Raw genomic sequence first — 22026 nt, forward strand, 5'->3', positions numbered from 1 at the left:
AATTTTCAAAGACAATCCCGTTGATTCTATCGTTATTTGTTTCTTCTAATTAATTGCAGTGGCGTTTTTTTGTTTTTGTTTTTTTAGTTCTCTCTTTCGAAGATTAAAAAAGCAAATGGCGATCCTGGTTCGTCTATGGATTCCCATTGCCATCTTCCATCAATGGTGGTTCCTAGATCGCATCACTTTAACAGATATCTTTCGAAAACTTGTGAATCCGTTTGTTTGTTCTAAAATTATATTTAAAATAATAAAGTAGACTCGACCGTTAAGTTTATGTAAAAAGCAAACTTGAAATAACACCACTTGTGGTAGTTCTTGGAGGCCCACTCTCTACCAATCACCAACCACTGCCCCATTGCCACAATGTCGCATCCCTGTGCTTGTTTGGCAAGTGCTTCCATTGAATATGTTCCAGCAAACTAGTTGCATTGGTGCTCCCTCGATGTACATACTTTTGACTTTTGACCAACGTAATAAGTAGCAAAATTACACCTCTTAACTGTAAAAGTTCCCCTACTCAAACAGCTTCTTTCCTCGAACTGCTAACCATTAGAATTCTCTTTGTGTTCTCTTTTTTCCTTGACTGTACCCACATGCAGAAATGCATCTTCTCTTATGGTGTGGGTATGGCCGTTTATTCATAGTAGTCCATTATATCAAGTGGCAGAGTGACTTGTTAAAAGTAAACCAAAATTTTTAGAAATAAAAATTTTAAAAATGCATTATAAAAAAAACTAATAATAAAATAAAATGAAAATAATGATAAATTTTTTAAAAAATAAATCAATTTAAAAATTAAAAAATAATATAAAAAAACGTAATAATGTAGGATTGTTATAAGAAATTTGACAACTAAAAATAAAAAATACAAAAAGAAAATGCATAAAAAACAAATATAAATAATTTTTTTAATTAATAATATAAGAAAAACGTACTAATGTGAGATTATTAAAGTAAATAAAAGAAAAAATTAAAATGAAAATAATAAAAATGTAAAAAATAATATAAAAAACATAATATTGTAGGATTCTTATAAGAAATTTGACAACTAAAAATAAAAAATACCAAAGAAAATACATAAATTTTTTAAATTTGAAAATAATATAAAAAAATGTATTAATGTAGGATTCTTAAAAGAAGTTTTAAAAAAAAATTAATAAATAAATTTCAACAATTGAAAAATAATATAAAATGTAATAATGTAATAATGTAGAATTCTTAAAAAATAAAATTAAAAAAATAAAATAAACAAAGAAACAATTCATAAAACCAAGAAAAAGGTTTTTTTTTAAATTAATAATGTAGAATTCTGATATAATGGACTGATCCAACACCCCTCAAATGAATGGACTGTTACGTCTATAAAAAGACAAGCAAACTCTCCTCACGTGGGAGACAGAATTTAGTACTAAGCTGTTAATGTACGCTTAGAAATGTGTGTACCTTTTTACCTAAATAAACCCATTCTGTACAACCCCAGTAATGACTTAACAACTGGCAACGAAGAATTCGAACGAAACTCACTAAAAAAAACAAAGCGAAGGAAAAAGCACACAAGAAGATTAACGAGCAGAAACAAAAGAAATCCAAAGAAGGAAGACGAAAAAAAACTTCGATAGAGCCAACATTTAAAAAGTAAGTGTTTCAGTCTGTTACGGTCCTAAAAAAAAAAAAGAGAGAAATTGACATTTTGAAGCGAACATCTTTTTGAAAAGAACATTTAAAAAAAAAAGAAGTGTCCATTTCAAGTTTATTCGGCTGGAAGTGTTTGTTTTTTTCTCTTTGGAAGGAAATTGTGCTTTTAATTCATTGAATTTATAGGACATTTGAGTGAATCTTTTGTTTAATTGTGTGGTTTTTTTAACATGGAGCAATTAGCGGAATTCGCTAGAACTATGCAATCGGCATTGTTTGCACAACAAAGGCAAATGGAATTACTTCAGCAACAACAATTGAAGCAAAGCGAAATACTACAGAGTATTTTAACGCAGCAGAAAGAATGTCGTTTCACTCCTGAAGGAATAGCAAATTCTTTATCCGAATTTGTATACGAGCCGACAAATGAGTTAACTTTTCCGGCATATTTTCGGAGATACGAAAATATTTTTGCTAAGAGATATCAGTCTTGGACAGACGAAAAGAAGATTATCCTTCTTCTTCAAAAACTTGGATCTCAGGAAAATACAAAGTATACGAATTTTATCCTACCAAAGAAACCTGAAGAGATTTCTTTTAGTGAAACAATAAAAATATTGTCAAACATTTTCAGTGAACGAGATAGTCTATTCTATACACGTTATAAATGTTTAAATATCACAAAGCAGGAGGACGAAGATTTTATTACTTATGCAGGGAAAGTGAATGCTCATTGTGAATCCTTTAAATTAAAAGACCTCAAAGAGGATATGTTTAAAAGTCTAATCTTTGTGCAAGGTTTAACAGCCTCTAAAGATAAGGATATTCGTTCAAGGATAGTATCCATTATGAACCAAGACACAGAAATAACGTTACAAAAAGTTACGGAAGAGTGTCAGAAACTGTTAAATTTAAAGCAGGACAATACAAGCATCGAAGGAAAAAATTTTGAAGAAAAAAATAGGGAAAAAAAAATGGAAAGGGTGATGAAATGTGCACACGAAAAATCCTGTAAGACATGTGGGGGAAAAAAACCACTTCACTAAAGATTGTTACTTTAAATACAAAATATGTAACAAATGTAATAAAAAAGGCCATAAATCAACGGTATGCAGGAAAGGAAAATACCGAAAAGCAGAAATAAAGACCATTGGTTCTAAAAATGAGTCTAGGTGTGATAAAAGAAAATATATTGAAATTAAAATTAATGGCTGTAATGTGAACTGTCTTCTAGATATGGGAAGCGACATAAGTATAATTGACGAAGTAACTTGGAAGAAAATTGGGTTTCCAAAGTTACAAAATACAAAATAAATTGCCAGAAGTGTGTCTGGAAATAAACTAAAATTTAAGGGTGAATTTTTTACCGATGTGTCTCTAAAGGAGAATGCTGTGAAAACCAAGTTATATGTCGTACCGGGGAAAAATTCTAATTTGTTCGGTATAGACTTAATGATTCTTTTTAATTTATGGGGAAAACCCATAAGCTCATTTTGCAATAAAGTAAGTCTGGCGGGTTTAGAAAATTCTAAACTACCAGGAAAGTTTATTGACGAATTAAAAAAAGACTCTAAAGAGGTATTCTCTGAAGGTTTAGGTTGCTGCACGAAAACGGAGGTGGAATTTGAACTAAAGGACGAAGCTAAACCAGTTTTCAAACCCAAAAGAAAAGTTCCATATTCAGCATTAGAAACTATAGAGAAAGAATTAAAGAGACTTCAAGATATTGGAGTAATAGAAAAAGTGGACTACTCTGAATGAGCTTCACCCACGGTTTACGTTAAGAAGAAAAATAATAAAATCAGGGTATGCCCAGACTTTTCGACAGGTCTAAATGATTGTCTCAAGGAGCATAAATACCCGCTTCCTACCCCAGAGGAAATTTTTTCGAAGTTAAGCGGAGGAAAAATTTTTACAAAAATTGATTTGTCTGAAGCGTATTGGCAAGTAAAAGTCCAGGAAGATTGTGCTAAGTACCTGACATTAAATACCCATAAAGGACTATTTTCACTAAAACGTTTGCCTTTTGGTTTAAAAGTAGCCCCAAATTTGTTCCAGCAAATTATGGATACAATGCTAGCAGGTTTGGATTTTGCTATGGCTTATCTAGATGACATCCTTATAAGAAGTAAAAATGTGGAAGAGCATAAGATCCACATTGGCAAAGTATTCGAGAGAATATCAAACTATGGATTGAAAGTGGCTCTCGAAAAATGTAATTTTGGGATGGACAAAATTGAATATTTGGGACAAGTGATTGATCGAAATGGTAGAAAACCTAATCCTAATAGGACTGAAGCAATCAAAAACATGCCTAGACCAGAAAATATAGTACAGCTACAGTCATTTTTGGGACTAGCAAATTATCATAATTCTTATATCCCAAATATGCATGAACTAAGAGCATCTTTAAACGAATTATTGAAAAAGAATAAAAAATGGACAAAAGAATGTGATGAAGCATTCCTAAAGATTAAAAAATGTCTGTTATCGGATTTAGCACTAGCTCACTACAATCCGAAAAAAGAATTAATTGTAGCAGCAGATGCGAGCGAATACGGTTTAGGTGCTGTGCTACTACGCAGACTCAAAGATGGATCGACTAAACCAATTATTCATGCCTCAAGGGTTTTGCTACCTGCAGAAAAAAATTATAGTCAGATAGAAAAAGAAGGTCTGGCAATTGTATACGCCATGAGGAAATTTCATAGGTTCATCCATGGAAGATTTTTTATCTTGTAAACGGACCACAAACCTTTGTTATCGATTTTTGGTTCCAAAAAAGGAGTTCCTACTCATACGGCTAATAGGTTACAAAGATGGAGCATGATTCTGTTAAACTACAATTTTAAAATGAAACACCTAGCATCCAGCAAAATTGCACACGCAGATGGTTTGTCAAGGTTGATCCCAAATAAAACTGAATTACTTGAAGAAACTGTTATAGCTACACTAAAAGAAGAAAATGAACTAACAGATATATTAATAAATACTGTTAGGGAACTTCCGGTAACACTTGAGGAAATAAAGAAAGCAGCAAGAACAGATGAATACATTAACAAGATAAAAAAACAAGTGGGACAAAAAGAAAAGAAGAGGAAAGGATTAACAGTTTTTCCATTTTCAAAGTGCGATGAAACTCTAATGTACGCAGATAGAGTGGTAATACCTCAAGTATTACAGAAGAGAATTTTAAAAGAATTCCACATGGGACATCCTGGAATCTCCAGAATGAAAGCACTAATGAGAGCATATACGTACTGGCCTGGAATGGATCAGGACATAGAAAAAATGATAAAATTATGTAAGGGTTGCCAACTAGCAGCAAAAGCGCCGCCCACTAAGATGCAACCTTGGCCTAAAACAGATATACCATGGACGCGGATCCATATAGATTACGCAGGACCTCTAAAAGGATATTATTACCTGGTAATAGTAGATAGCATGTCGAAATGGCCAGAAATTTTTAAATTCAAACATCCTACAGCGGCAAACACAATAAAGGCGTTGGACGAGGTATTTGGGCATCTTGGCGTACCAAAAACAATTGTTAGTGATAATGGCACCATGTTCAAAGGTCAAGAATTTAAGATCTACTGTGAGTCACTCGCCATAGAGCATATCACAACACCAACTTTTAGCCCTCGATCTAACGGACAAGCTGAAAGATTTGTCGATACTTTTAAACGAGCGTTAAAAAAGAACGATAACATCGACACTGAAGAAAAAAGTCTTCAGAAATTTTTAGCAGTGTACAGGATAACGCCTAATCCGAATACAAATGCAAAGTTATCCCCAGCGGAAATAATGTTTGCCAGAAAAGTGCGCTCTGTGTTTGACCGGTTAATTCCGAGTAAAAAAGTTTTTAAAAAAGTGTAAAAGATAATGTACGATGCAAGATATATAAGGAGGGGGATAAAGTTTTTTTCAACAATTATCGGGCAGGGAAGAGTTTTTTGGGAAGAAGGCATAATCTCAAAAAGAATTGGAAGAATGGTCTACATTATAAAACGTCAGACATTTTCCCACAAAAAACATATAAACCAACTCAGACCCCGATATATTGAAATAGTTAAAAACAATGAAGTACCGATGGAAGTACTATATGACATTTTTCACATAGAGCCTCCAAAAAGGAAGCACCAGTAACTGAAAATACAAGTCACTCTCCAAAATCAAAAAATTCGCAAACGCAAATTTTAAGGAGAAGTGAAAGAAAAAGAAAAAGAACTGAATTTTTTAGACAAAGTCAAAAAAGAAAAAAATGGTGAAGCGAAATTCTAGGGAAGAATTAAGCTTGGAAGGAAGGTGATATAATGGACTGATCCAACACCCCTCAAATGAATGGACTGTTACGTCTATAAAAAGACAAGCAAACTCTCCTCACGTGGGAGACAGAATTTAGTACTAAGCTGTTAATGTACGCTTAGAAATGTGTGTACCTTTTTACCTAAATAAGCCCATTCTGTACAACCCCAGTAATGACTTGTTATTCATATAATCTACGATATAACAAATTCTTAAAAGAAATAAAAGAAAAATATAAAAGTAAAAAATAAAAAAATAAGATAAACAAGGAAACAATTCATAAAACTAAGAATTTTTTTTTTCAAATCAATAATGTAGAATTCTTAAAAGAAATAAAAGAAAAATATAAAAGTAAAAAATAATGATAAAATTAAAAACTAAAATAAACAAAGAAACAATTCACAAAACCAAGAAAAAGTTTTTGAAAAAATAATAATCTAGAATTCTTACTGTAATTACATGATGGTCGGAGAAAAGGGCAGAATAATAAAGGATCCGTGATGTAGTGGATAAAGTACTTGCAAAAATTCAGTTGTAAAATTTACACTCTTCTGCAGGTTGAAGGTTCAATCTTCAATGTGAGCCACAACCCAAAAAACAACTGCGAATTACTTAAGACTTCTACCCAATTATGACTGACAGAACGAGAGCATGTTACCCTCATTGGTTTAAATAGATGGATAGCCATAGAAAATGACTGACATTATCATTATTTTCAACACATTAAAATAAGAGAGAGGAATGGGTTGGCCGGAGGTTAAAAAATGGACGATTCTTACTTTAATTAGATAGTTATCTTATTGAGCTATAACAATCCCAAGAAAACCAAGTGCCTAACCCAGGATTAGAACCTCTGGTCTATTCTCAGCCAGCATTTGAGTTGAAATATGCAGATTTTTTTTTTCATCCATCAACCAATAAGTCACCTTTATAATAATAAGCAATTATAATGATGAAATTAAACTAGAAACACAAAAACAAATTTATTAATGCTACAAAACAGAAAATCACAAATGCAATATTTACACAGACGATTTTTTATACTGCAGACCAACCATAAACCTTTATTGACTATATCTGGGGTGAAGAAAGGTTACCGGTCTACACAGCAAACAGACTGCTGAGGTGGAGAACTATTTTGCTGAGTTAGAATTTTAAGTTAGAGTACATCTCCTTCAAGCAGTTCAGACATATGGACGGACTTTCAAGGTTTTTTTTTTTTTTTTACACAGTGATCACCACTTATCAAGGCCCGGAAGCCACTCAGGGATAAGGGTTATTGCAAGTACATTACGTTAGTGTGGAGATTTGATGAAGTGTTTACTTAAGGGGGCGGTTTATTAGGAATTTGTTAACATTGGACTTGAACACATCCAAGTTGTAGTCCGGTGGGAAGCAGGCAAACGGAACAGAGTTCCACAGGCGTGCAGTTCTAAGAAAGAAACTTTGTTCATGGAATCCGCGTTTTGATTTAGGCACAGATATAGAGTGGGGGAAATTTTTCACAGTGGATTCAGCTAGACGGGTGTTTTTCGTGAAAGATTGGCGAGGGGGGACCAGAGATTGGAGTTCAGACGAGCACCTGCCATGGAAATAACGATAAAACAAAGATAGGCTCGCAACGTCTCTTCTGTGGGAGAGAGGTTTCAGGGTAGAGAAAAGGGCATCCCCCACTAAGCCACAAAGTCTATTTTGTACTCTGTCAAGGCAGGATAGGCTGTTTTTAGCAGCTCCTACCCAGATATGGCAACAGTATTCCATCCTTAAACGTACTTGGCTTTTATATAGATAGAGAATTGCATCAGTAGTGAGATATCTTCTGGAGCGGTAGAAGGATCCCACCATCCTTCCAGCGACCTTGGCAACAAACTTGATGTACGTGTTCCATTTCAGATCAGGAGTAAAGGTCAAACCCAGAAGCTTGTCAAAACACGGGGCCTCACCCAGACGAAAGCCATCCATCACAATTGATGCCAGATGGGGATCAGAGCGTTGATGATGTAAGAATAGCAGTTTGGTTTTGGATGCATTAAAGGTAACCAGCCACATCTTCCCCCACTGAACCACGCGCTCGAGATCAGAGGAGAGAGAATCAGAGAGAACTTTGTCATTTACAGCCTTTGATGTGTTGCCGTAGATGGTCGTGTCATCAGCATAGATGTCAACGAATGATTTAAGTATGTGTTTAGGGAGGTCATTGATGTAGATCAGGAAGAGAGTTGGGCCCAGGATTGACCCTTGAGGGACTCCAGCATTTATATTGCAGGGCTCCGGTTTTTGTCCATCTACCACTACTCTTATGAGCCTATCGGAGAGAAATGATTTAATGATTGAGAAAACATTTCCAGTTATACCGTAGCTGAAAATCTTGTGAAGTAGACCCTTATGCCATACCTTGTCGAAGGCCTTTGATATGTCAAGAGCAATTGCCCTAGAAAGGAAGCCTTTGTCAAGAGATTCACTAATCCTGTGGGATATAACTGTCAGCACATCTGTGGTAGATCTTGCAGAGCGGAAACCATATTGTGTGTCACTAAGAAGGTTATTCCTGCTGAGGTGGTTGACTATTTCTCTATTTAATATGGATTCCAGCAAGTTGCTCATAACACACAGGAGACTTATTGGTCTGTACTGAGAGGGAGATGACTTATCACCTGAATTCTTAAATACAGGGCAGGGATGAGGTCTTCCAGGGAGTCGGAAAGCACTTCTCCTTAAGGCAGCGCTTAAATAGTTTCGTAAGTATGGGAGCAAGTTCTGGTTGAAGCTTTTTTAACACTATAATTGGGATGCCATCAGGGCCAGTTGCTTTACTGGAATCTAGGTTCTTGATTAGCTTGGCGACCTCCTGCACGGATATTTGTATGTTACCTAGCTTGTTCTGTGTTATAGGAGGAAATATGAGGAGTTGATGGCCTTCGTCGCATAGGATAGAATGAGCTGCAAAGTTCTTTGCAAATAGTTTGGCCTTGTCTGACGCTGATGAGATGACCCCTGGTCCATTGATAACGGTTGGGATAGAACCCACACTTCTGTTCAGGATCCTATTTGTTATTTGCCAAAACTGGTGGGAACCAAGCCGCTGATCAGCTACCTTGGATTTAACAGACTGGGCATATAGCTCTCTTGCATTTTTTATTACTCTTTTACAGTGGTTGCTGGCAGTCCTGAAAGCAGCTTTAGTCTCAGTGCATCTATTACATGGTAGCTATGGAAAAAGTGATTTCTGTGTGCGATAGCAGCAGCACATTCTGGGGAGAACCATGGCTGGCTGTTAGGTTTTTGTTGGAATTTTTTAAATGGTATGAATTGGTGTATGCCTACAATTAACCATTCGGTCGGATCTGATACTATAGAGGACACTTCCTTTTGAAACATATAGTGTAGAGGTAAATCAGATATAAATGTACGGAAGCTATCCCAGTCAGCCATAGAGTATCGGTATACAGTACAGTGGAGGGGTACGTCTGGGGACTTCTTACATTTCGTTTTTATCTTAACTGATACGACGGAGTGGTCGGAGGATCCTAGAGGAGAATGAACGCTAACAGACTGCTGATGTGGAGAACTATTTTGCTGAGTTACAATTTTAAGTTAGAGTACCTCTCCTTCAAGCAGTTCAGACATATGGACGGACTTTCAAGGTTGATCTCAGTGAACCTCTTAAGGATTCTGTAATTGTTTCCTTATATAGCGAAATGTGAAATTAAAACCATGATTTGCAATACTATCAGAAACCGTCCGGTTGCACTTCATGAAATTAAACACGAAGCACAAACGCGGATTTATTAGCGTTACAAAACAGAAAATCAGAAATACCTGTGCATTCATTTATGTATGAAGAAATGGATGCTGGAATAATAGACTTGTTTGGTCTCAGCCAATCAGATGGGGTGTATTTTGAGAAGTATTCACTTCATGAAATTAAACACGAAGCACAATCGCGCATTTGTTAGTGCTACAAAACAGAAGATCACAAATAAATACCAGCAAATACAACATGGTTTTCTTAAGTATGATGACGTCCTACTCTACAGCAAGAGAATCTTCATACTAAAAGCATTACAAAAAAAAAAGATAAAAGTACTAGTACCCCTTGCGGGGGGGGGGGAAAGGCTTGGGAGTGAGGTGTAATAGGGACTTACACATTCAATGAATGTGTAAGTCCCTATAACACCTCACTCCCAAACCTTTTTGTTACATTCACTCATAATAAACTCCGCTAACTATTATATAAGCCACGAGGTTAATATTCTCGTGGGGTAAAATATCGCAACCTAACGCGAGACTACAGAATATCTAACTAACAGTCAGAAATATCGATAACCTTTCTTTGTACTTATGTTTTTTGTACAATGTATTCTTTCTATCTAACCCTGTTGGTCGCGTTTTTCTTTATGACATTTTCCTAGGACGACAACACTAACCCAGGATTAGAACCTCTGCTTTATTCTCAGCCAGTATTTGAGGTGAAATAAGTGGATTGTTTTCATCCATTCACAAAGAAGTCACACACGTCCTTATAATAATTAGCAATTATAATGACGTGCATTCGCTTGATAATTGATGCTTTGATATTTAACACTCGTTCAACTTGATACGTATACGTTATAAGATCAACCAATGATGCTCTAACTGTAAAGCACTTTGGATCAGAGAATCACGATCGCGGCTTTGTTTCTAAGCTAATCACTAGTGATGGGGCGATTCCAATATATTTTTTCCGGATCCAATACAATTACCAATTTTTTTTTTTAGATTCCCAATTCCAATACAATTACCGATTCCGATTCGCATTCTTTTAAAATAACTTAATATATAGTTGCAGAGTTCTTCTTTTTTTTTTTTAAGTTACTTTCTTTTCAGATTATTGTAAAAATCCATGTAATATGCGCATATACTTTTGCAAACAATACAATTGTAACGTGCATCCAGGAGATAAGCGCCCGCGTGTTTGCGTGTTGTGTGGGTACGTGGGAGAGCGACGATTGAGTTGGCCGGGGAATCGTGTGGCTGTTGCTTCTCGTGCCGTGTGAGGATATTTTACCGTTGTTGGATTCCGTGCAGAACCGGTGTATAATGGTTATTGAATTGCTGCAACATTTATAACATCTTTTCCTGAACTTGCCGTGTTAAAGAGAGAGTCGGGCGCCATCTTGAATTTTTCCTTACACATATTTGTTACAACAATTACCGATTTTATTTTTAAATCCCCGATTCCAATACAATTATTATTTCAATGCGTATGCTTTTAAAATATCTTATTATATATTTGTAGATTTTTTTAATATTATTATTTTCTTTTCAGATTACCTTTAAAACTCATGCAATATTTGCATATATTTTAATAAATGTTAAACATAGACTTTTAACGTAATCTATAGATTTTAATATTACTGGCAGTTTAAAATCAATAAATATTTTATCATCTCATCTTTAGTACCAGCAATGGGAATTTAAGTTTTAAACAAAATAAAGCCAAAAAAAAAAATGAACAATTAAAAGAATCGTTTTTGGCATTGGAAATTAGGCACTAATATTTTTTGGATTCCGATATCGATTCCAATACTCACAAAAGTGTTATCTGTTCTGATTCTAATAAATTGTCAAACACTAGTAATAACCCTTGACATATCAAAGGGTTGTATCACAGACTAGCGATGGGTCACCAATTATTAAGGCTAAAAGGCCACTCTAGGATAAGGATTGATAAGTCTTAGGTAAACGATGAAACAACTCCATGATGAACAGTAATGGTGAAACTTAAGTGTAGGGCTTAATTATTTAAGAGGGCGGCTCAACAAGGATTTATTTCCATTGGACTTGAAAACGACTATGTCGTAGTCAGCTGGGAAGCAGCCCTATTGTATTGTGTTCTACAGATTAGTTGAAAGTGGCTGTCATTCGATAGTTTTTAATAAAAAATTAGTGAAACTTGGCATGTTATATGACAACAATTCAAATGCGGGACATACGATGCTTGGCAGCCGTATTGTTGAGGTGCTACCAAACCGCCAATATCATATGAAGATTTTTCAATCAGGTTGAACCACATTGCAGAATGGGTGCTTTCTAAGACTGATGCCATCAAATGTGATTACCAAATCATCAGTTCTTTCCGTCAGCTGGTGATATGGTCACAGTTCATACTTTGCCAGTTTCTGCTTCCTTTCCTGTTCATGCTCCCCATCCTGATCCACCGATCACTGGCGCCACTACTCAAAGTGAGTCCACACCAACACATGATCCGCAACCTGACTCTGATGTTTCTGATATGACATGTCTGGATGAGGGAATGACTGATAGATCACCGGTGGTGACGAAGACGTCCCGAGCTCTGAAGAACTTACATCCCTTCAACAACTCTGGTCTGAGGGAATGAACCCTGAGTACTCTTGCTTTTGAACCAGAAACTATCATGGACTGGGAGGAAGGAGATGAACAGTATACTCCTCAGTTCCTTCATTGTTGCTAATGTGTGTTTCTTTCATTTTACCAGCTGACTGGCCTTTAGCCATTTAACTCCCTTTTATCAAGCCTACGGTCTTTCATTTGAATAAGTACAGAAATTCTAAGCTAATCTGGGCAATAGTAAACAAACGGCAGCCATCTTGGTGACTTGCGTTAGAATTTTAGCTCTGCATATGTGCCTGTTAGAACAAAAAATTAATTTGCATATAATTTCAGTGTATGAAATTTATGATTTTTCTCTAAGAATTTATTATTTTTGATTGAGAATGAATATTTTTCGTCTTAAATTTATAATTTTTCACTAATTTTTATTAAAATCTATCGGAAGTTATAACAAACAAAAAAAATCGATTTGCATATAATTCTGGCATTGTGTGAAGAGATTTTTGATCCTCTCATAATATTTTTCATCATTCAATTGTCAATCTATCCATTTCATTATTTTTTTACCTTTATAAGTGGTGACTCATTATAAAAAAAAAAATTAAAGTAATCTTATAATGATATATTAATACCCCGGGCAATGTTGGGCGGCTTTGTTAGTATATATTCTTACATGTGACGATATTGTCAAGAAATTGTAAAGTGAAAAATAGAAACCTACAAATTAATTAAATATAGCAAAGAAAGATAAATATAATTATTTCACAGGAAATATAGATATTCGAATAACAGGTGTGGCTTATGATCCTGTCGTGATTGTTTGCAGCTAGGGTCACAGTGGTCAGCTGACAATTTAAAAATTTAAGAAGCCAATGCCCCCTCCACCAAAAAAAACAAAACATTTAAGATAGAAAGAACAATTATACATTTTTCTTCCCCAACTCAACATTGTAACATTTATTCAAATGATTATTTTCATACAAAAAAAGAACAAATGTTGAATTGTTATTTATTTTTCTTGAATAAAAATGGCCACTGCTCCTCAGTGATATAACTCTGATGACCAACGGCAGACATTTATTCAGCCAAAAGTGGAGTGAGTGGTAATCAGTAGGGCTAGGACAACAGCATATTCTTTTCATTGTTTTGACTCTTGAGTGTGTATCTGTTGATATCTTATATGCTTCTATATAGAATGATGTGGTTCTCGGTTGATTAACTGTGTCTAACTGTGTCGGATATATACTCGAGAGTCAAAACAACGCTAAGAATGTGCTGTTGTCATAGCCCTAGTAATGACATATAAATAAAAAAGAGAAAGTTCTCACTAAGATAGCTCAATAATGCGTTATTGTTATATATTGGATTGTCCTATTTCGGTTAGTGATTTATTAGAGCTAGGACAACAGCATATTCTGTTCATTGTTTTGACTCTCGAGTGTGCATCCGTTAATATCTTATATGTTTTTATATAGAGTCATGTGGTTCTCGGTTGAGTAACTGTGCCTAACTTTGTCGGATATATATTCGAGAGTCAGAACAATCATAAAAATATTCTGTTGTCATAGCAATCAGGTAGAACTGCCATTTACATCAAGACGGCAAAATTTTTGCAAATTGATGTCCCACTGCTGATGCAATTCTCTACCTGTATAAAAGCCAAGTACGTCCAAAGATGGAGTACTGTTGCCACATCTGGGTAGGAGCTGCTAGAAGCACCTTATCCTACCTTGATAGAGTTCAAAATAGACTTTGTAGCCTAGTGGGAGATGCCCTTTTCTCTTCCCTGCAACCTCTTTCCTACAGAAGAGACGTTGCGCGCCTCTCTCTGCTTTATCATTATTTTCATGGCAAATGCTTGTCTGAGCTCCAATCTATAGTGTCCTCTCACCAAACTTTCACGCAAAACACTTGTTAGCTGAAACCACTATCAATAATTTCCCCACACTCTTTAAACCTAAACCTAAACGTAGATTCCATAAACAAAGCTTCTTTCTTAGAACTGCATGCCTGTGGACTCTCTTCCGTTTTCCTGCTTTCCAGCTGATTGTAAGATGATCGTCTTCAAGTCCAATGTAAACAAGTTCTTGATGAGCTATCTCCTTAAGTAATCCAATTTACCAAATTTCCACTACTTACGATTACTACGATATTGTCCCATTGACCACTGTACACTCATTAACCCTTATCCTCGAGTGGCCTCCAGGCATTGATAAATGGTGACTCCTTTGTAGAAAAAAAAAAGTAGGTACCAAGTGATCACTTGGAACCCAGGAATGGTCAAAGTCAGGGACCTCACTAGAAAGAGGAGAAAAAGGAGGTGCAATCCTTTAATTAAAAAAGTTTGGATATTGAAATGGGATTGTGTCTTTAATTATTAATTTGTCTTCTTTGGTGTTTTCACCGATTAAGGTATAAATAAATAAAAATAACCAATAATGATGAATAAATAAAAAAAAAATGATGAATAAGTATTCAATTCTATCATTAATTTCATTATAAATTTTATTATTAATTTTCACAGCGGTGGAATTCAATGCAACGTATGCTCGTGAATGGGTTGATCCTGCAAACTGGTGCTTGGTTGATTCAATAGATGGTCCGTGTAAGAATGATATTCCTCTTTTGGACTCCGAAAGAATCCCTTGCATTAGTGATGATGTGATCTTTCCAGCAGGAAACAGCTATTTCATCGACTTTGGTACTAACATGGAGCTGACAATCAATTCTATGAGATTCCTTGGAAAAGTAAGTAAAATGCTTATAACCAAACTTAGGCTTAGGAATTCCAACATCTTGCGATGCATGAGAGTCAAAGTATACCATCGTTTTCTATCTGAAGGTAGATTTAAAGCGTCCTTCCAGTTTCTTCCTGTTGCAATCAAATCTCTCTCGATTGTCTGTTTCCAATTCATTTTTGTTCGTCTTCTTTTTCCATCAGAAGTCCATTGGAACATTTGATTTACAATTCTCTCTGGGACCAATGTTAAGGTATGTCCGAGCCAGCCTAGACGTCGTTTACAGATTACTTACAATACTACCTGTGGGTTAGTGCGATCTCTGAATTCTTGGTTGGTAGTTTAATCACTCCATTTGATTCCTAGATTCCTTCTACGACATTTGGAATTAAATGCATCAAATTTCTTCTCTTGGTTGATTTTGAGTTGCCAAGTTTCATTTCCATATAGCAGTGTGGACAAAATGTTGCTGTTATAACAAAGACAAAAAGCTAATTTTATATCTTTAAACGGACAATATATAAATGTAGCACCCCAGTGACATAACAACATGATGCATTTTAATCAAACGTCTCACCCAGTTTCTTAAAGGTAAACGATTCATATTGTTCTTAGCATTACATTGCGGGGGGTTGCTTTCTTAAAGTCTCACACTATCAATACTTGCAACAGAGAGATGAAACTTTCAGGTTATGAATGCACAAGTTCAGTCATGATAACAATACAATTTGCAGTACCCTCTGATCCATTCGTGCGGAATTCATTTAATACAAAATCTTTGTGTTATTTGAGAAGGAAAAGACAATGGAAATCAAATAAAAGCAAAAAGAAACAAAATAGAGGCCGGTAGAAAAAAGTGAATAGAGGAGGGGACGGAAGAGGGGTTACTTCTCATTAAACTTCTTAATACTACAGTAGAACTCTAGGATACAGTGGCTCCAGGATACGGTGGTCCCGGGATACATTTTTTCAGGTTACAATGTGGAATCCGATGTTTTTCCAGCCCTCAGTTATGGCATTTGCTCCATCTTACAGTGTTATCTATAATGTTATTTAATTATATACATGTGTATTATATACTGTACTGTATTTTGTTACTAATTTTTAATATGTAATAAAAATTTTTGCTTAGGCCCTACCATACAGTGATTTCACCTTCCGATCCCAACCCTGGAACGGATTAATGCCGTATCCCGGGGTTCTGCTGTACTTTGTATCGATTCATACTATTTTTTTGTTGTTTTAACTCTAACCCTAGCCCTATGACTTTATAGTAAGACGCTTATCTATGATAACACTGTGAACTGGAATCCGCATAAATAAAAAAATATATACTATAATAACTATTTGCATGTCTTTGAGCAATTCACTTTCTTGTACTACTTGTAAGCATTTGGGTAAGCGCTGTGGAATTATTGATAGATCGATAAAGGATAATCAATCTGTTTGGGAAAAAAAGTGTAAGACGATGGAGATCGATGAGAACTCAGATGCGGACAAAGTATGTTGTGATAGGGAAGCTGTTGAAGTTGCCAAAAAGTTTTGTTAACTTGGTAATACCTTTGGAACACAGGGAGAAACTGGTGCTAGTTTTAGGGGTCAAAGTTTGGAATGAATGGAATAAGTTGAAAGAGCTTCTGTCATTAGCAGTCGACCACAGGGAAGAATCTATCAGCAAGGAGTGCACAGCATTCTGATTAAAAAAATATATATATATGTTTATATTAACTTTGTACGAGGAATGCATTTTTATATACTTCTTTCTTAACCCTATCCCTAACCATATATTTCTTTCATATCTTTACTTATATATAAAAGGCACTTTATGTGTGTGTGTGTGTGTGTGTGTGGAGGCGGGGGGGGGTCCTCATGAACTCCAAAACGGCTAGGCCGATTTTTTTTTCATTTCACACAAATGTACTTTATGTGCTTGGGAGTGTTCTTAAATAGGCTTTGTACCAGAATGGCTCTGAAAAGTATTGGAAATCCATAATTGAAAAAATCTGATTGAAAAAGGAACAATCCGATTTTGATCAAAGTTAACAGCTATTGCAATATTTTTTATGTATAATAGAGCTATATGATTCCTGAAAGTTGGGAGATCCTATTTATAAACGCTGCCGATAGGAAGTGACGAATCAAATTAAGCTACGCTCTGTTCTCAACCAATCAGAAATAAGAATTACTGAATTATTAAATCTTTTAGCATTCCAGCACATAATTTTTTTGTGTCAACACAAGAAGGATCTTTTGCTCTTTGCCTGCAAAATTATAAAGTCCAGGACCTGTATAGAACAGCTACCCACTGAAAAGTCTTCATCTTGATGAATTGGACAGAATACCTACCCATCAAAAACTCTTCTGAAATTAAACATGGCTTTCAATTCAAGAACACCCTTATACAGTCCAACATCACAAATGCATTTAAGAAGTTTTATCACCACACAAATAAATGAGGCCGGTGTATAAAATCGACAGTAGGTTCTTTGATAAGACAAGGGCGTGTTCAAAATGAATGTTTCTGTTTAGAGCAGAAATGACCCATGATATTTGACTTCTACATTTTAAACTTTTATTCAAACTATTATATATAAAAATATTTTTTATAAAATCAACAGCAGGTTCTCTACAGTGCAATGTAGACTACAATGCACTGTGACTAAGTCACTGAAGAGAGGCATGTGAAGCTTCTCCCTGGTGCACCACCATGGATCCATGACTGGAGCAGACAATCCATTGATTTGATTGAAAAATAGGCGATTTCACAGATTTCAATGACAATAAGTATTGAAAGTGTGGAACATTCAATCCTGAGCAACGTCGGGTTTTTCTGCTAGTACAACGGTTGTTCCAAAAGTAATGCCTCCTATTTTTTCACTGAAAAAGTTAAAGAGCTACGAAGTCAGGAGTGGTACTATTAAAACGAGCAACCTTTTGTGCTTCATAATTTATTTTTCTACATAGTCACCACCATTCTTAATGCACATTTGCCAGGAATTCAATAGCACATCTCAGCTTCTGACGCACGTCCATGACAGACTTTTTTAGAGTCTTACATCGTCAATATTTGCAACAGAAAGATGAAACTTTCAGGTCATAGCTGCATAAGTTCAGTCATCATAACAATGCAATTTGCAATCCCCTCTGATCCATTCGGACGGAATTCATTTAATAAAAAAACCTTTGTGTTATTTGAAAAGGAAAAGGCAATAGAAATTAAGTAAAAACAAAAATAGAGGGGAGGTAGAAAAGTGAGTGGGGGAGAGAGCAGGAAAGGGGTTACTTTTCAGTAAACGTCTTAACACTACAGTTCTAAATTTTTTAGGTGAGGTATGAATGTTTGTATTGTTTAGATTAATCAGACAATTGTTCTAATCTTGAATGTTAGCTGCACCACATTTCGGTCGATGTAACCTCCGACCTTCATCAGGTACAAAAGTCGCCATATTTTGGCAGGAAAAAAGTGGAGATAGCTCTGCATGCTAAGGTTTTGAATTTTTGGATCTAATTTGAAGAAAGTTTACACGAATTATAAAGACTAGCGGGACCTGTGGTAATTCCACCGTGACATCTTTCATATGTAATATATCGTTGCTGTGCATTCTGTAGACACTCAATATGAATGGAAACCTTGCAATATCATTGTAGCCCTTTTGTTAAAACTAAGTAATCTGGTTAATGTAGTTTCAGAATACGTCTGGTTATTACGGTCCGTGACATATTTCCATTGTATGGACGCCCAGCATGAACGGAAACCCCACGATATCATTATACCATTTTTAAACAGAACAGATACTACCCTTCGATTCTAGCTAGAAGACAAAGAAGGTATATTTTAGTTTCACATACAGCTCAAAAGCAACACCACTTGCTTTATTTTGATTGTTTTGTTTTTTACATTGCATCTTTGGTGATCGGGAGATCCTATATATTAAAAAGGAGAATAGAAGGTGATAAAATATTACAAACATTAAATTAGTGTCTCTATATACTAATTTAATGTTGGTTTTTTTTATTAGTAACAACTTGTGTACAGTTGTTTTGTCCCAATATTGGCATATAAGTATATGATAATTCATTAATTATAATTTTGCGTATCTGGGCAATCTCATCAGCACATAGAAAAAACAAAGGTTTCATATCCTATGAACAGGGCTCTCTTATTAACATGGCAGATCTATGCACTCGTATTCACTTTTTTAATGCACAACATATATGTAACTAGCCTGGGTGCCCGGCGTTCCCCGGGTGCTTGGAGGTATGTGTGTTGAGCAAAAAAAAATTTTTTTTAATGGTAGTAGGAGGCAGACTCGAACCCGTACCGCAAAGAAAAGAATGGGGAAAAAAAATGTGGCGTTTTTGCTCTTGCGCCCATCGCCAAACCGGAAGTGACGTAAGTTTAAATTAAGGCTAATTAATTGAAAAGAGGGGATGACTTTCAAAAATATCGGCGAAAAAGTGTCCCCCTCACTGTAGAAAAGTGCCCAGTTGAGGGTGAAGAAATTAATGTTTTAGCCAACTTTTTGATATTTGTTGTCCAAAGGTTCGACCTTCAAAACAGTACCAATCCCATGAAAATCCGTCACCTCTGTCGAAAGTTTTAGGCAGACATACATACATACATACATACATACATACATACGTACATAGATTTATATAGACACTAGCAGGGGGTACCCGGCGATGCCCGGGTGTCTTGAGGTAAATCAAAACTCCGGGGGGGGGGGGTAAATAATAATAAAAAAATGTTTTGGTAGGTGAGTATGAGAATCGAACCCGTACCCTTGAGTTGGAAATTAATGTGTGAAAAAAAAAAACATGCGATGTTACCATCGGGCCACCGCGACATACAGTGTAGACGTGTTTGAATTTATTTATGTAACTATAACTATAAAAACAGGTGTGCGTAATAAACGTTAACTTTGCTACTTCCATTTGACCTAATTAAGAAGGTCAAATACAAGTCACGCAGCGTAAGCGTCTGTTCCCGGCGCATTGCCGTGAACACGTCCGCTTGAGTTTAGTTTCATTTTATTTATACTAAAAAGCCCAATCAACACGCGAGAAGCCAAAATAACAATAAATTTGTAAAAATCGACGTAAATAAATCTATACGCTACGCGCTTTCCTAATTCCTAGATATTATGATATAGGACCTATATACACAGTTTTAAGCGATAGTAACGACCCCGGGAGCGCGTGCAAAAGAAGCCTTTTCAAGACATACACAAAATGTCACACACATTTTGCCTTTTATATATATAGATGGTGAGATTTATATTATAGATGTGTCAAGCAAACATTAGCAACATTTATTATATAAAGGGCAAATGTCTGTGTGTGTGTTCATATATTCGTTAAAAACTTTCATTAACTGCCTCGTTACAGCTATACCTGGTATCGATAAAAAAAACAAGCTCTTGGAAAAATAATATCGAACAATTAGAAAGAAAAAATCCTTGATTATTTCATGTAGAAACATTGTTTTATTTGAAGGGGGTTGTGTCAAAATCTTGGTTTTGATGCAGTTTGTTAATTGCACATGTGTGAATGCACGTGCACGTTTCAAACTTTCACTTTTAAATAGATAGATTTGCAACGCAATAATATTAATGGTGCCTTGGTCTGATTGCTAACATGCTCACTTATGGTCTTATCTTTTGTGAGTTTGAGCCCAGCACACATCATTTTTTTTTTTTAATAACACGATAAGTAAGTTTTTTTCCTATCCTATCCTAACTCGATAAGTATAAAAATGTTTATTTTAAACTTTTTTAAATTGCCCAACAATCGTGGTTTTTTTTTCCGTGTTTTCATCCGGTTTACACTGTGACGCAGCAATTTTTTAGTTAATAATGATTAGTTAATAATGATTAGTTAATAATGAAGACAACGAAAAGAAGTCTCATTTTAACATTTAATAAACAACTTTATTTGTTATCCTCGTTAGTAGCGTGTACAAGATAGAGAAACGGGTTAGTAGGAAGAAGTGGTCTTGTGTAAAGATAGATGTAATATATTGCCGGTTGGTGAGAAGAGAATAGTTCAGTTTACATGTGTTTGTAGCCAGTAGTCGTCGGAACGAAAGAGGCCGGTTAAAAAAGAAAGAAAGGGAAAGGTATTCAGTGTATTTGCATGTTGTAGTGTTGTAGTGGGGGGGGGGGGTCAGTGTATCAATGAGACCAGTTCTGTAGCATGATAAAGAATGTTCTTGTGGGTACTGCAGTGGAAATAAGTGGAAGTTTGAAGAGAGACATATTGGCTTGTTATACTCACTTTGGAGGGGGCTGAAGCTCCCCCGGCGATGTGTGCTGCTGAGCAGAGCAGGCAGAAAGAGAGGAAGAGGGTTTGCGGTTTCGCCTTTTATGTACTTGGTCACGTGATTGAGAGCTGGTTTGTGATTGGTCAAGCCAGGGAGAAAATGGATTCCAAATCTCGAGCTACAAGAACCTGCTACTGTGCTTGTTGCAAGTTCGTCTGCTACAAGTTTCGTGTTGTTTTTGTTTTTCAAATTAAAGTGTACTTACCAACACGCCTCCTCCATTTCTTCTATTTATTATTTCATGACCGGAAAAACTCACTATGTCTATCTGTCTATCTGTCTATCTCCATTTAGTGTTTGCAAATTTTGCCTTCGGTTTCCATTCTAACAGATGGCACCCAAGTCCCAATTTTTTAATAAATAAAAATATTATATTTAAGCGGATTTTGCGATCGGGCAACGCCCTCCCCCCATTTTTTTTTTTTAATAAATTAAAATATCAATGAAGCATTGTCAAAAATAAGCAACAAATTAAGTCGTATTTACTCATACAAACATTGAGTGAATGCATTTCATTATAAATTTTGATAATGTGAATACCTGCTATGTTAGTAAGACAGTCCTGTTCATGCAATGTGAAAACTTTAGAAAATTGTTTTTCTATGTGCTGATGAGATTGGCCAGTTGTGCAAAATTATAATTAATGAACTATTATATATATATATA

At 35.5% G+C, this 22026-nt stretch overlaps 1 protein-coding gene across 1 annotated transcript in view; it reads left to right on the plus strand.

Annotated features, from left to right (window-relative positions):
- LOC145268325 (protein amnionless-like) overlaps positions 1-22026 on the plus strand; it is a 183693-nt gene that overhangs the window by 79694 nt on the left and 81973 nt on the right. The window contains exon 4 of the mRNA XM_080123816.1: positions 14825-15048. Coding sequence (XP_079979942.1) covers positions 14825-15048 — 224 coding nt within the window. The remainder of the gene's footprint in view (positions 1-14824; positions 15049-22026) is intronic.

Source organism: Euprymna scolopes, chromosome 43 (assembly GCF_053919585.1).
Source record: "Euprymna scolopes isolate OS-2025 chromosome 43, ASM5391958v1, whole genome shotgun sequence".
NCBI lineage: Eukaryota > Metazoa > Mollusca > Cephalopoda > Sepiida > Sepiolidae > Euprymna > Euprymna scolopes.